General features: G+C 57.2%; 4 protein-coding genes across 4 annotated transcripts; all 4 read left to right on the top strand.

Moving 5' to 3' along the window:
- Positions 1-881: 881 nt before the first annotated feature.
- On the top strand, positions 882-2,775 carry BDW47DRAFT_130638 (amine oxidase; the record flags this gene model as incomplete). Its single annotated transcript, XM_024817146.1, has 6 exons — positions 882-973; positions 1,033-1,063; positions 1,143-1,280; positions 1,334-1,398; positions 1,522-2,418; positions 2,475-2,775. 6 exons carry the CDS (start codon positions 882-884, stop codon positions 2,773-2,775), a joined length of 1,524 nt encoding a protein of 507 aa, XP_024673865.1.
- Positions 2,776-3,434: 659 nt separating this feature from the next.
- Positions 3,435-5,906, top strand: BDW47DRAFT_8560 (diphthine--ammonia ligase family protein). Its single transcript, XM_024820053.1, has one exon. The coding sequence runs from the start codon at positions 3,551-3,553 to the stop codon at positions 5,699-5,701; it is 2,151 nt and encodes a 716-aa protein (XP_024673864.1). The 5' UTR covers positions 3,435-3,550; the 3' UTR covers positions 5,702-5,906.
- A 408-nt stretch (positions 5,907-6,314) lies between these two features.
- On the top strand, positions 6,315-8,964 carry BDW47DRAFT_124176 (putative phosphatidate cytidylyltransferase; the record flags this gene model as incomplete). The annotated part of the gene is made up of 2 exons (XM_024816200.1): positions 6,315-6,840; positions 6,905-8,964. The coding sequence occupies 2 exons, from the start codon at positions 6,315-6,317 to the stop codon at positions 8,962-8,964; spliced, it is 2,586 nt and encodes an 861-aa protein (XP_024673863.1).
- Positions 8,965-9,047: 83 nt separating this feature from the next.
- BDW47DRAFT_8555 (uncharacterized protein) lies at positions 9,048-9,379 on the top strand. The gene has a single exon (XM_024820052.1). The coding sequence runs from the start codon at positions 9,131-9,133 to the stop codon at positions 9,335-9,337; it is 207 nt and encodes a 68-aa protein (XP_024673862.1). The 5' UTR covers positions 9,048-9,130; the 3' UTR covers positions 9,338-9,379.
- The last annotated feature ends 4,603 nt before the right edge of the window (positions 9,380-13,982 follow it).

Genomic DNA, 13,982 nt, shown 5'->3' with positions numbered 1-13,982 from the left:
GACTACACATTTCTTGTTCAACCCACGGCAGCCTTAGTATATACACACATGACTGCTCAGTAAGTAATTCATGGCATACGTCGAGCACATCACCGCTCCTTGGGCTATGGTCCCCTTCCTCACCATGATATCCCTGCCAGAGGTAGAATTCCAAGGAGCTAGAATGTAAATAAGGAATCTCTTGGACTTCGCATAGTTTGCCTTCATATAGCCTTCCTAAGAATGTCTCGACCACTCAAATGTTCCGTGGCCATTTGCTATGGCGGCGAGAATGAGGCATAAGCCCTGCTACATGGGCTTGATAGATCGCAATCAAGCAGAGTATTGTGCTGCGTCAGGAGATGATAGAGACTTACCCAATGCGCATCGTAGTCTTCCCGCGAAAGGACCTCGCTTCCACAATGGCCACAGTGTGCATTAGCGAAATATATTCAGGTACTTCGTCAAAGTGTGTTTCTACCGCTTCTCTTGGAAAGTCCGCCACAGGCCCGCATAATAACGAGTGGCACATAGTAATCATGTTCAGCTTGCCCCGCCAACGCTATTCAACTCGATGGGTAGCTCAGTAGCTTTGAAACCTTATTGTCTGATTATCAGTACCTTTTCAGGACATTGCTGATTTGTCTCGCAGGGAGCTTCATTTTCGGTGGGTGAGGCATGTACATTCCTGTTGGTAATGTAGAAAGCCCCTTACCACAGAAAATGCCAGGGCGAGATTCCTTGCTTAGTTCAGTAATGATAGTAATTTCAAGTCCAGATGGAAGGTATATTTAACATACTGCGAGTCGGCACTGGATAGTGCTCGCTGAGTCTCAATTCAGGACAGTATCATCTCTATCTGCTGCTCAAATCATCAGTCTCATACTTGATGATTATATATCATGAGTCGATTGACAGGTATTCTTGCTTTTAGCTCGGCCGTACTAGCTGTGCAGGCCCAGGAAACATGCGAAAGGACCAAGGTTGCTGTGCTGTACGAACAACCCTTTACATGATGCATCTTTGGGTCGAACGTGGACTGACAATCTGCAGGGGAGCAGGTGTGGCTGGAGTGGAAGCTGCAGTAAGTTTGCCTCTACCCTGCCCTACGCCCTCACCACTCCCGTATATCCACATCTTGGATGCTGATAAGTGCACAACAGAAATCGCTTTCGGATAATGGGGTTGACGACTTTCTCCTGGTTGAATACCAAGATCGCATTGGTGGGCGGATGCATGATGTCCCCTTCGGTAGCGGACCACACGGCCATCCGTATGTCGTCGAAGCAGGGGCGAACTGGGTAGGCTTTTGATATGCCCGCTGGAAGCCCGTTTAGTATCTTACGGACATCAGGTGCAAGGAACTGTCACGGGTGATGGCCCTGAAAATCCCATCCACACTCTGGTGATTCACTCCAGGCGGATATTTTCATTGCGTGCAGCTGACAACGTTTGATAGGCCAAGAAGTACAAAGTTATAACCCTGTATGATGAGACCCAAGGTGATAAGATATGAGTACGGATTGCTAACGACTTGTACAGGGAAACGGACCAGGATAACACGACCTATTATGATCCGACCGGTCCGGTGGATTATTCTTATGCGAAACGCGAATATGAAGAGGCCTTAGGGAGAGTTACCGTTGATGCAGGATCTCTCTTGCAGAACAATATCCAGGACCGGTCCTTCCGTGCCGGATTGCGACTGCAGGGCTGGGACCCGGCCAAGGATGATTCTTACCGACAGACTGCCGAATGGTGGTTGTTCGATGGCGAGTTTGCTTACACTCCTAGTGAGAGCTCTCAGATCTATACCTCGGTGGCCGAAAACGCGACCTTCAACTATTTCTCCGAGGAGAATCTTTTCGTATATGACCAGCGTGGGTTTGCGAATATCATCCGGGGGGAAGCGGCGGAATTTCTGGCGCACGACGACAGGCGTTTACGTCTAAGCACGCAGGTCACCGGCGTCGACTACAATCGGGACTCTGTCACTGTCCGGACGAATCGAGGTTGCATTCATGCCGATTACGCGATCATGACCTTCTCGCTGGGCGTTCTCCAGAAGGGCGTGGTGGACTTTGTTCCGCAGCTCCCTTCCTGGAAGAAAACTGCTATCCATAGCTTCGAGCTGGGAACGTACACCAAGATCTTCATGCAATTCCCGTGGCGTTTCTGGGAAAATGCGCAGTACCTCATCTATGCCGACCCGGAGACTCGAGGCTACTATCCCGAGTTCCAACCCCTCGACCTTCCGGGTGTGTTGGAGGGATCAGGTCTCATGGTCGCGACGGTCGTCGATGACCAGTCTTACCGAGTCGAGTCGCAGTCTTTCGAACAAACCCAGGCTGAAGTCATGGAAGTTCTACGAAGCATGTACGGACCGGCGATCCCCGACCCGACCCATCTTTGGTACAAGCGGTGGGGACAAACTCCTTGGTAGGTTGAAGTTGTTTCTGCGTCCCATCTCCCAGAATCATCACTAACAGCCCCAGGGCGTATGGATCCTACTCGAACTGGCCTCCATCCACCAGTCTGCAAGGGCACCAGAATCTGCGTGCGAACGTCGGAAATCTGTTCTTCGCCGGCGAGGCGACCAGCCAGGAATTCTTCGGTTATCTACAGGGCGCCTACTTTGAAGGCAAGCATGTCGGCACGTTCATCTCTGATTGCGTGCGGAAGACTGGAAATTGCACCGTCACGGACGAGCAGCAGAAATATCCTGTTTTGACGGGGGTGACCCCGTACAACCTGTATAATGAGGAGCATGGATGGTTTGTGGATACGGTTTCCTGATACATTCGTACCTGATTGTACGAAGTATCTGATCAGGGCACTCAGGTACTTGAATGTGTACTGCGAGTAGACCCTGGGGTTTATTGTTGGTCAAGGTGACCGGTGTAATGTGTTGATGTATTCATACCTGATGAGTAGCACTCATCAGGTACGAGGATTCTCTATGGTTTTTTCTTGTCGGAGGTCAGGATAGCTTCATGATTTATAGGATATAATAATATCATCATTTTGTCTCCCGTTGACAGTGCTTTATTCTTTCTCTAATATAATCTATAGCTCTTTGAATTCTTTGCTGTTGACTATGGTATATTACAGGATAGATTATATTGTACTTGATCTCTTCTAGTATAGGTTTACCAGTCAGTCTATATAGTCGAATGGATCTAGACTAGACAGAAAGTACACGAGCAGTATGTTACCAGGGCTTTCGTCTGCAGAGAGAAGAAGACTAAATAGATAATATACTTGTAGACACTGGTATCTGGAGATAGTCTTTATTGCACGGATAAACATATGATATTTGTGAGAAGAGGCTTCTTATAACAAGATAAGATTGAATAACCGGACTTACCTCTAGTTGAATAAACGAGCCCGTTTTAAAAGCGCAAAAAAAGTTTTTATTTATCATAGAAAAGGGTCCTAGAAAAGCTGGGTACGACCCTAAAACCACCAATGACTCCATACAGACACTATCAATCCGTGGATCCCCGATAACGATAAGATAAAAATTTCCCTCTTTCAACCACCACCACCATCAATCATCCTACACAACACCATGTCTTTGAATGTCATCGCCCTCATCTCAGGGGGCAAAGACTCCCTCTACTCCATCCTCCACTGCATCCGCAACGGCCACAACGTCGTCGCCCTCGCCAACCTCCACCCCGCACCCTCCCACAATGCCCCTCACACCTCCCAATCCGGCGACCAAGAACAAGAACAAGAGGAAGAAGACATAGATAGCTTCATGTACCAAACCATCGGCCACAGCATCATCCCCCTTTACGAGAAAGCTCTCTCCATCCCTCTTTACCGTGGCGCCATCGCCGGTTCCGCAGTCGACACATCGCGCATCTACCGTTCAAACGACCCCACCCCCACCGACTCAAACCAAACCGCCGACTCAAACGAAGACGAAACCGAATCCCTCATCCCCCTCCTAAAGCGCATCCTCCAAGCCCACCCAGAAACTAACGCCGTCTGCGCCGGCGCCATCCTCTCCACCTACCAGCGCACGCGCATCGAAGACGTCGCCGCCCGTCTGCGTCTAACTCCGCTCGCCTGGCTATGGATGTACCCGTCTTTGCCGGGGGCAGATCTCTTGGCAGATATGGCAGCCGTGGGGTGCGAGGCGCGCATAGTGAAGGTCGCGTCGGGGGGCCTAGACGAAGGGTTCTTGTGGGGTGATGTTGCGGATGGGATGGGGAAGACGCGGCGGTCGTTGGAGCGCGTTATGGGGAGGTTTGTCGGGGGAAAGGAGTGGAAGGGGGGGAGGATTGATGTGCAAGGTGTGGAGGTGGGTGTTGGGGAGGGGGGTGTTGCGTTTTTGAGGCTGAGGGGGGCGAGGGTTGTTGAGAGGGGGGAAGGCGAGGAGGATGGGGTTGAGCCGGGGGATGTGAGGAGGCCGGATTTGTTGGATGCGCCGTTTGAGGCTGTGTTGGGAGGGTTGGAGGGTGATTGGGAGAAGGGGTTCGCGGAGGAGGAGGAGGAGGGAGTGGTTGGCACCATGGCGGTGCCGGAGGTCTCCCAGGCGAAGGACGGCTCGACATGGTCGGTTTCCAACATCACTGCGCCCGAGGCTGGTCCTGGCGCCGGCGAGCAGATGGACGCGATCGCGAGGAAGATACGAGCGCTACTAGGCGAGACGAGAACCCCCTCGGATATCGTCTTCACAACCGTCCTGCTGCGCGACATGGCCGACTTCCCCGGCATGAACGCCGTCTACAACTCCCTGTTCGACAAGCCCAACCCCCCCGCGAGAGCTACGGTCGCGTGCGGAGACCGACTACCAGACGATGTCCAGGTCATGGTGTCGCTGGTGGTGGACCTGGGCGCGAGAGATCTACGACTGGGCCTCCATGTGCAGTCGCGGTCGTACTGGGCTCCGGCGAACATCGGCCCATACTCGCAGGCCCTGTCCATCCCGCTACACGGCGCAGAGCGCCTCGTCTACATCGCCGGCCAGATCCCGCTGGAGCCGGCGTCTATGGAACTGGCTGGGTTGGAGAAGCCCTGGGCCGAGGGGTACGCCCTACGGACTGTGTTGTCGCTGCAGCATCTGTGGCGCATTGGGGCGGCCGTGCAGGCGACCTGGTGGTTGGGAACGGTGGCTTTCGTGACCGGGAGCGAGAACATCGAAACCAAGGTGAAGATGGCATGGCGGTCGTGGGCCGCCATGCACCGTCCGCCATGCGACGACGACGCGGACGAGGAAGAGCCGACGCTGGACGCGTGGGACATCAAGTATGGCCGTCGAGCGCCCGAGCAATTGGAGACCGAAGACCCTACGCTTCCCGACTTCACGCTTGTCGAGTCGGACGTCCTGGTTCCGCCGTTCCTCGCCGTCCAGGTCGAGCAACTGCCGCGCGGGAGTGACATTGAATGGCAGGGTCTGGGCTGCCAGTGCGCCGGCTTGAAGTTGGCCGCTCAGGACCGCGACCATGGACGCCAGACCGACACGACCACGTCCCACGGTCTGCGCTACACGGGGATCGAGATCGACCACGGCGCGGAGCTAGAGAAATGTCTGCAAGGGGTACTGGCAGCCTTCTCCGAATCCGACGGCCAACACGCTGTCCTCTATACCTCGCAGCCGGTGTCGTCCACCTGGCCGGGGCAGATTGTGCCTTGTCGGACCGTCTGGGGCCAGCACGGACGGAGACTGGCGGCGGGGATCTTCTTCCAGCGACACATTGCCACTCGCTAAGGAAAATATACCCCCCTTGTATATAGTGACCCGTTCGAACGCCTGGACTCTGATCCAGGGAGGCGAAGTCTATTATTGGCATGGATGGTCTGATATGAGCCAAGATCGGTCCCGAGAACGTGCAGTAGGATATCATGACCAGCACGATGATTCGTGGGGAGTGATCCAGCAGTCGCCATCATTGCCATCTGTGCACGCAGTCCATCATAGACATTTTACGTTAGTTCAACTTATATTAGAATCAGTCAATCATGGTGGAGATAAAACAAACCGATCAACGGTCTGATCCTGTTGGAGGACATGTGATTCCCGCATCAGTCTTAGTCCGACTTGTTTCTCCCTCCAACTTCTCAACCACGAACCATTCGGTCTCTCGTCTCGACTTTTTGCTTCTGAAAAATTTACGGAAATCTACAAATCCCCAAGCACGTCGTGGTTAACTCATTATCCATCTAGACCAGTCTCACTATGTCCCTGGTCTAGTCTTATTAATCTATCGTCGGTCTGCTCACACGACCTCCGCTCCTCTCCGATCCCCTCTCGAATCCCCTCCCGTTTCGTCGACATGACGTACTCGTCTTAACCCTCCGATCCGTCACACATTCATGGGGTTATGGCCTCTTCACAAAGCCAGGAGGAAGAAAGGTCGCGACACTCGCCAGACCCAGGCCTCACCGTTCCAGATCCCCTCCGACGGTTGTCCCGGTCGCCGCACCCGTACCATCGCCAGGGCGGCCAGTGCCTGGATCCCCAGCCGACCGACCGCCGGACATCCCTCTATACCTCCAAGACCTCTAGTGATAGTGGTACAGAGGCCGACGATGAGAGCACCGGCTTACTTCGGGGCCTACCCGCGCCGCCCCTGCGACCGCGCAAAGGACTCCGCGCGGTCGGCGACTACCCCCACGACTCGTGGCTCCCCGTCCTGACGCGGTCCACCTCGCGGAGCTCGCGGAGCTCGCGTCGGAGCTCCAGCGAGGAGGCGGAATTGGAGGCCTGCGAGCTGCGAGAAAAGGAGTCCCGAAAACGACGACTGGAGATTCTACGGAGGTTACTGGAAACCGCCCTGCTGTTGTCGGTGGGGGCGGTGGTGCTGCGCCCGGAGAGCGTGAGGGCTGTGGCTTGGGCGTGGAGGAAAGGTATGCTTGGATGCGTGTGCGCGATACTGGAAGGATGATTTGCTGATTGATGCGGTGTGGTTAGAGCTCCTGGCGTATGTGCTTACGGTCGTCGGGCTGTATGCGGCTTATCCCCTGAGGCGGGGAGGCCGTCTACGACTGTCTAAACTCTCGAGCTTCGCGATCCCGTCCAGTTTCGATCCCGCCCCGCTGCTCTACCCCGTTATCCTTCCGGTCTACGTGGCGCTCTCCCTGTCGCATCGGGACCTACCGCTGGTGCTGCCCAATATTCTCCTGAGCCTGGCGTCCCTGCCGACGCCCGTCGTGCCGCTGCATGAGTGGTTCCACGGCGGGAGCGTAGCCCATTGGATGGTGACGCTGGCCCCGGTGCTCGTCTCGGAGCAGTGGTCGGCCGACCACACGACTCCCACCCCCCTCTCGCTTCGCGGCCTCAGTGCCGAGCAGTTGACTCTTCTTTTCCCGTTACATCAAGCGTTGATACCCACTCTAGATTTCTTGTTGACGACTAGTGTCCTTCCCGCGGAGCTGCAGCTGCTGACGGCTGCGCTGATAAATTTGTTTCTATACGCCGCCTCCCCGCAGGCGGAGATCCTCAAGGCCCTCCTGTGGCTGGGCGGCCTGTGTCTGCTGGTCTCGTGTCGCCAGGTGCTCCGCTGGGAGGTGGCCCTGGCCCGGATCCCCACCTGGAAGTTCCGTCGGGCCCCGAGCGGCGCGCAGTCGCCCAAGGGCCTCCTCAACGCCATCGACCACAGACTGTGCCAGAGGCTGAGTCGCGCGGGGTCGTCGGAAGACCCCATGTCGGACAGCGACAGCCTCGAGGGTCGCAAGCTGGTCCCCCGCCGGACCATGCACGACTACCGCACGAAGACCCGTGCCCCTGAGCCACTGGTGCACAACGGCGTCGCCAACGGAGCGACCCCCAAGCGACCCCGGGTGACGTCGCGCCGCCACACCATCGCGAGCGTCGACGACGCGCGCGTCCGCACCACCCCCAGCGGCCGACGCAAACGCTCCATGGCCCCGGGGCTGGCGTCATTTCTCGCCCTGACGGTGCCGCAGGCGCAGGTGCGTCGATGGCTCTACGCGCTCTACGCCTACGCCGCGGCGGTCGTCACCATCATGGGCCCCGTCCGCCGGTACGTGGGGCAGCGTGCCCTGTCAGGCGCAGAGCCCTTCGGCTGGGCGATCGGCTACCTGTTCGGGAACATCTCCGGCGTGCGGTTCTGGACCCTCATGTGGAATCTAGACCACTGGGTCGCCCTGCCAGCGCGCCCGGACCTGGACGGCAGCACCTGCGCCCTGGGCTGGGTAGAGCGCCTGCGGCAGACGACCTTCGGCGAGGCCAACACGCGCCTTCTGATCGCAGCCTACTGCGTGGTCGTCATCCTCGCCGGCCTCGCCGTAGTGCTGCAGCTCAGCGCGGTGGCGGAAGTCGACACGCGACGCAAGGTCTTCCACGGCATGATGGTGCTGATGTTCCTGCCAACGGTGTACATCGACCCGGCGTTCTGCGCGCTGGCGCTCGCCCTCGTCCTGACCGTCTTCCTGCTGCTGGACCTGTTCCGCGCGTCGCAGCTCCCGCCCATCTCCCGGCCGCTGACTTACTTCCTCGCGCCGTACGTCGACGGACGCGACCACCGCGGACCCGTCATCGTGTCGCACATCTTCCTCCTGATCGGGTGCTCGATCCCGCTCTGGCTCTCGCTGGCCGACCTGCCGCGGACGGGCGATCTGCCGTGGTCAGGCTGGGAGGTCGTGTCCCGGGACGTCAGCATGGTCAGTGGGATCGTGTGCGTGGGGATGGGCGACGCGGCGGCGTCGCTCGTCGGCCGGCGCATCGGTCGGCTGAAGTGGTTCTGGGGCGGGGGGAAGTCCCTCGAAGGCAGTCTGGCTTTTGCCGCTGCGGTGACGGTTGGGCTGCTGGCTGCGCGGGCGTGGCTCGCCGTCGGCGACTGGTCTGTCTCCGGAGCGGAGACGTCCACCGTCTGCTGGCCGATAGCGGTGCTGCAGGCGGTCTTGGCGGCGGGCGGGACGAGCGCGACGGAAGCGATCCTGACGGGGTGTAACGATAACGTGGTGGTGCCGATTGTGCTGTGGCTGTTGGTGCGAGGGTTGGGATTATGATTGGTCTAGTACTAGGTATCTTACTACCTACTAGGTAGGTAGGTAGGTACTAGGGCTACCTGGGTACCTAATCTGCAGCGACTCACCAGTCAGGTTGATTTCTGTTCATGATATCCTTGTTCTTGCTTTAGCGGCTGAGGATTGGTTGTGCTGTGTTTCCCATATTATGTTCATTTCTATCACTATTCCTATATCCCCTGTTTATTATTCCTCCTCTCATGTCCTCCCCCCCTATATCTTTTTTTTTTCTCTTTTCTATTCTATTGATTTTCATTGTTTTTCTTTGTATATCCTACACATTGATGTATTGATGTATGGAGTGGCTCTACGACCACCTACGACGAGACGAGACGTGAGACACGAGAGCACATGATAGACTGATACACTGGAGTGACATAGATAGAACCATCGTATAATTTGATCCGTTCTACTCCGTCGTAATCTAGTTTGTCGTAGTAGGTAGACGGTAGTGCCTAGGTACCTAGGTAGGTACCTAAAGGTACAAGTTACCCAGTACTATCCAGTAGGCACAGAAGGTACTAAGCAGTACCAGCATCAGGATCGCCACTCAGGCTTATCAGTCGATCCAGTGACTAGTAGCCTTAGTGGCAAGGTCACCTGGTCTCTTTTACGGTAAGATTGGTATGATAACACCTACAGTAGATACATACTCCGTCAGTTAATTACTCATACGTCTACTGATTATATCATAAGCATTCTATCATTTACCTACCTACCTAAGCATCTCTTCAAATATGTGCCCCTCTCCCTTCAAAGGTCAGAAGAAGAATGAGTGACGTCTATATGAAATGACATGATCACGGTGGCGCGGCAGGTCACGTACGGTATTAGGCTGACATAACCAGGCACTTCTGCTGTAGAGATGGTGATTGGGTGGTTGATGCCTGGCTCCACCGCCTTATCTCTCCGCATTTGCGAGATGGATGCGGTGTTGTTCTGTTGCTGGACCGTTGCTGAAGAGAAGATATTGGGGTTGGGGGTATTATATAGTTGATTATTGTGTTATAAGTATGATTCTATTCTATTCTATTCTATAATAATCATCGACTATGGTATTGTTGTATGGGTGTATATTGATATTTATAGACAGACCCGCTGACCGCCTAATCATCACGATCGTTATCGGCGGTCACATTACCTTCGAATCCGATCCTTGGTTGTTGCTTTCAACTCCTATCACATCATCTTGCCTCTTCTCTTCTTTCTCTCTACTCTACTTTATTCCACTTTGCTTGACTATACTTTCCTTTACGCTCCACTCGACTCGACTATACTCTCCTCTAGTCGACTCTACTACACTATCCACTCTCCACTTTTCTACTATCACGTCCTACCTCTACTGCTCCATCTACTACACCATCTACTGCAGCGTCTACTGCTCGGTCTACTCCATCGTCACCCTATCATCTCCACTTTCAGCAAAGTCTATCATCGCCTTAGACTGACGCCTCGACAGTAACTCTAAGTTACTTCCATCTCACCCAGAACGGACGACATTGTCCTCGCTTGAGTCATATCTCAGCCTGACCGGATCCACCCTTCCTCCTCCATCCTTCGCATACAATCACATCACCTCGTTCACTCATTGATCGACCCGCTTCTGTCTTCCTCCACCATCACTCGATTTACACCCCTATGGGCTCATCCGTCTCCCTCTTGTCGCTTCTGCTGTTGAGGTAGTTGTGTGGAGACGGGGGCGTTCGTTGGTTCCGGATCTCCCTCTCGGACACCGCCCACGCCCTGCTGCTGTCATGTCGTCGGCACATCCCTCGAGGAGGTCCAAGGACTCCTCCCGGACCGAGTTGGCCATTGGCCGCTACACCAGACTGGATGAGATCGGCCGCGGAAGCTTCGCCACGGTCTACCAAGGCGTACATACCGTGAGTCCCGACACTCCCCCGAAGCCTCGTCCATCGGATTCGCAACTGACTGCTGGCTTGTCGCAGAAAACACGGACCTACGTCGCCATCAAATCCGTCAACCTATCCAAGCTCAATAAGAAACTGAGGGAGAACCTCTCCTCCGAGATTCACATCCTCAAAGGTCTCTACCATCCCCATATCGTCGCCCTCATCGACTGCCATGAGACCACTTCCCACATCCACCTCGTCATGGAATATTGCGCCCTCGGCGACCTGTCCCTCTTCATCAAGCGCCGAGATACCCTGGGCGACCATCGCTACACCCGGGACATGATCGCCAAGTACCCCAACCCCAAAGGGGGCGCCCTCAACGAGGTCATCGTCCGCCACTTTCTCAAACAACTGGCCAGTGCCCTCAAGTTCTTGAGGGATCGACATCTCATCCATCGCGATATCAAGCCCCAGAACCTACTTCTCTGCCCGTCGCCGTCCTCCTATAAGCACGGGAAGCCGCAGGTCGTCCCCTTCAAGGGCAGCGAGGACTCGTACAAGCCCACCACGGGCTTGGAGTCCCTCCCCATGCTGAAGATCGCTGACTTTGGCTTCGCCCGTTCGCTTCCCGCCACCTCCCTCGCCGAGACCCTCTGCGGCTCGCCCCTCTACATGGCCCCCGAGATCCTCCGATACGAAAAGTACGACGCCAAGGCGGATCTCTGGTCCGTCGGAACCGTGCTCTACGAGATGGTCGTCGGCAAGCCGCCCTTCCGCGCCGCGAACCACGTTGAGCTGCTGCACCGCATCGAGAAGGGCGAGGACCGCATCAAATTCCCCGAGGAGAACCCCATCTCGAGCGAGATCAAGGCCCTGATCCGCTCGCTCCTCAAGCAGAACCCCGTCGAGCGGTTGAACTTTGGGGACTTCTTCTTGAATCCCATCCTCGAGGAGCCCATTCCGGGCATTGTTTCGGACGACACGTCCAACGTGCCCGCCCAGGTCTCGACCGCCGCCGAGCAGGGCGAGCCAGCCTCTCGGCCTCGGACGGCTACCCCCGTCAGTTCGAGGCGCGAAAAAGAGGCGGCAGCGTATGCGGAGAGACGGGATGAGTCCACTGGATATCCGTCCCGGCGGCATAGCACGCAGCAAGCCCGCGTGGGGACCCCGCCCGCATCGGCGCCGATGCGCAGGGTTGGGAGTGCCGACCGCCCCGTCTCCAAGGAGGCTGCGCCCTCCACGCCGCCGCAGCGCCCGGGTCCAGTCGCCATGGCCACCGCCCCGGGACGCCAGGAGTTCACGGATCGGCACGCGGCGGCCACCGCCGTGGAGCGCCAACGGAGTCGCAAGACGTACGGGACATCCGCGCCGGCCGACCAGCCCACCGACCCGTCCCAGGCGCAGCGGGAGTGGGCGGCCCAGGAAGTCGCTTTTGAACGCGACTACGTCGTGGTCGAGAAGCGGGCCGTCGAGGTGAATGCCTTCGCCGACGAGCTGGCCCATAACCCGCGTATCCACGGTGCGTATCCCCGCGGGGGACAGACGGGGGGTGGTGCTCTACCTCGCCGGTCCACCACACAAGGCACGTCGGCGCCCGTGTCGACCTCGCCGCAGGGCGCGACCCCCGGAAAAGCCATGCAGGTGGTCCCGGGACGGTCGCGGGTCGATTCGACGCACGTGCGGCAGAACTCGTACGAGCGGCGGTACGCGCCGAGCCCGACGTCGGCCATCTCCAAGGCGCTCAACATGGCCAGCGGCCGGCTGTTCGGCGTGGGGTTCTCGCCGCCGATGGCCATCTCCAAAGGGGGGCGGTCGCCCCCGCTGGCGTACAATCCGTTCCCGGCGTACCCGTCCGCCCCCGCGCAAATGATGCTCGTGGGCGATTCGTCGCCCAAGGCGACGCCGGTCCTGGACGAGGAGGCCAAGATCGTGCAGGCGATCGAGGAGTGCGCCACCCGCAGTGACGTCGTGTACGGGTTCGCCGAGGTCAAGTACAAGCAGCTCATTCCGCTGGCGCCGTCGATGCAGCCGCCCGACTCGCGGGGCAAAGCCACCGATCGGGACGCGGGCGACTCGACGGACGGGGACCTTACGGTGGACGCGGTGGTGACGCTGTCCGAGGAAGCGCTGGTTCTCTACGTCAAGGCGCTGTCGCTGTTGGCCAAATCGATGGATATCGCGGGGGCGTGGTGGAGCCGCAAGAACCGGGGCGACCCCTTTGGCGACGCGGCGGCCACCCGCAACGACACCAGTAGCGCCGTGGTGGGCAACCGCATCAACAACGTGGTGCAGTGGGTGCGCTCGCGGTTCAACGAGGTGCTCGAGAAGGCGGAGTTCGTGCGGTTGAAGCTGCTCGAGGGCCAGCGACGGCTGCCACCCGACCACCCGAACCACCCTGGCAACCTGTCGGTCGACTCGACGATGGCCTCAGGGGGGTCGATGGACGTGGTGGTGAGCCCGGGGGTGACGGCCGAGAAGCTGATGTACGACCGGGCGTTGGAGATGAGCCGGGCGGCAGCCATCAACGAGCTCACGAGCGAGGACCTAACAGGGTGCGAGATTGCCTACGTGACGGCGATCCGGATGCTAGAAGCGGTGCTCGACGAGGAAGACGATGCGCGGCCGACCAAGGGCGATCGCCGGCCTGATGAGGGAGCGACGGAAGACCGCCAGGTGGTTATTAAACGTATGTCCCTATCTATTCATTTCCTATACAAACAAACCCGCTCACAGTGTTTAGTGGTGTCTAGCATCCGATCGCGATTGGCATCCCTTCGGAAGAAGCTCGCCGTGTTGGCCAAACGACATACGCCGCCGAGCGGGCCGAGCAAGGGGCTGGTGTCACATACGGCCGCTGCATCCCCGGCCGGGATCCCGTCTCGATAGATGGCTGCCGTCCCCGATTAGAGTTACCTTCAATTTATCATCAACAGCATGCGGGACCGTGCTGCGCTGATGTCTGTCTTTTGGGTTTGCTTTCGACTATATGTAATGACGATGCTTTTATTTGCTTGCTGTTTTTTGTTTTTTTCTTTTTGGACTACGAGATATACGCCGGACAGGATGCATTGTTCATTTGGCGTTAGTGGGGGGGTACAGACTGCCAGCCAGGTTGGATATGACTGATGACTTGGGTCATCCGGC

This window comes from Aspergillus candidus, assembly GCF_002847045.1.
Source record: "Aspergillus candidus strain CBS 102.13 unplaced genomic scaffold BDW47scaffold_11, whole genome shotgun sequence".
Classification (NCBI taxonomy): domain Eukaryota; kingdom Fungi; phylum Ascomycota; class Eurotiomycetes; order Eurotiales; family Aspergillaceae; genus Aspergillus; species Aspergillus candidus.
The sequence above is the reverse complement of the archived record's forward strand: the minus strand, read 5'-3'. Positions and strand labels throughout refer to the sequence as shown.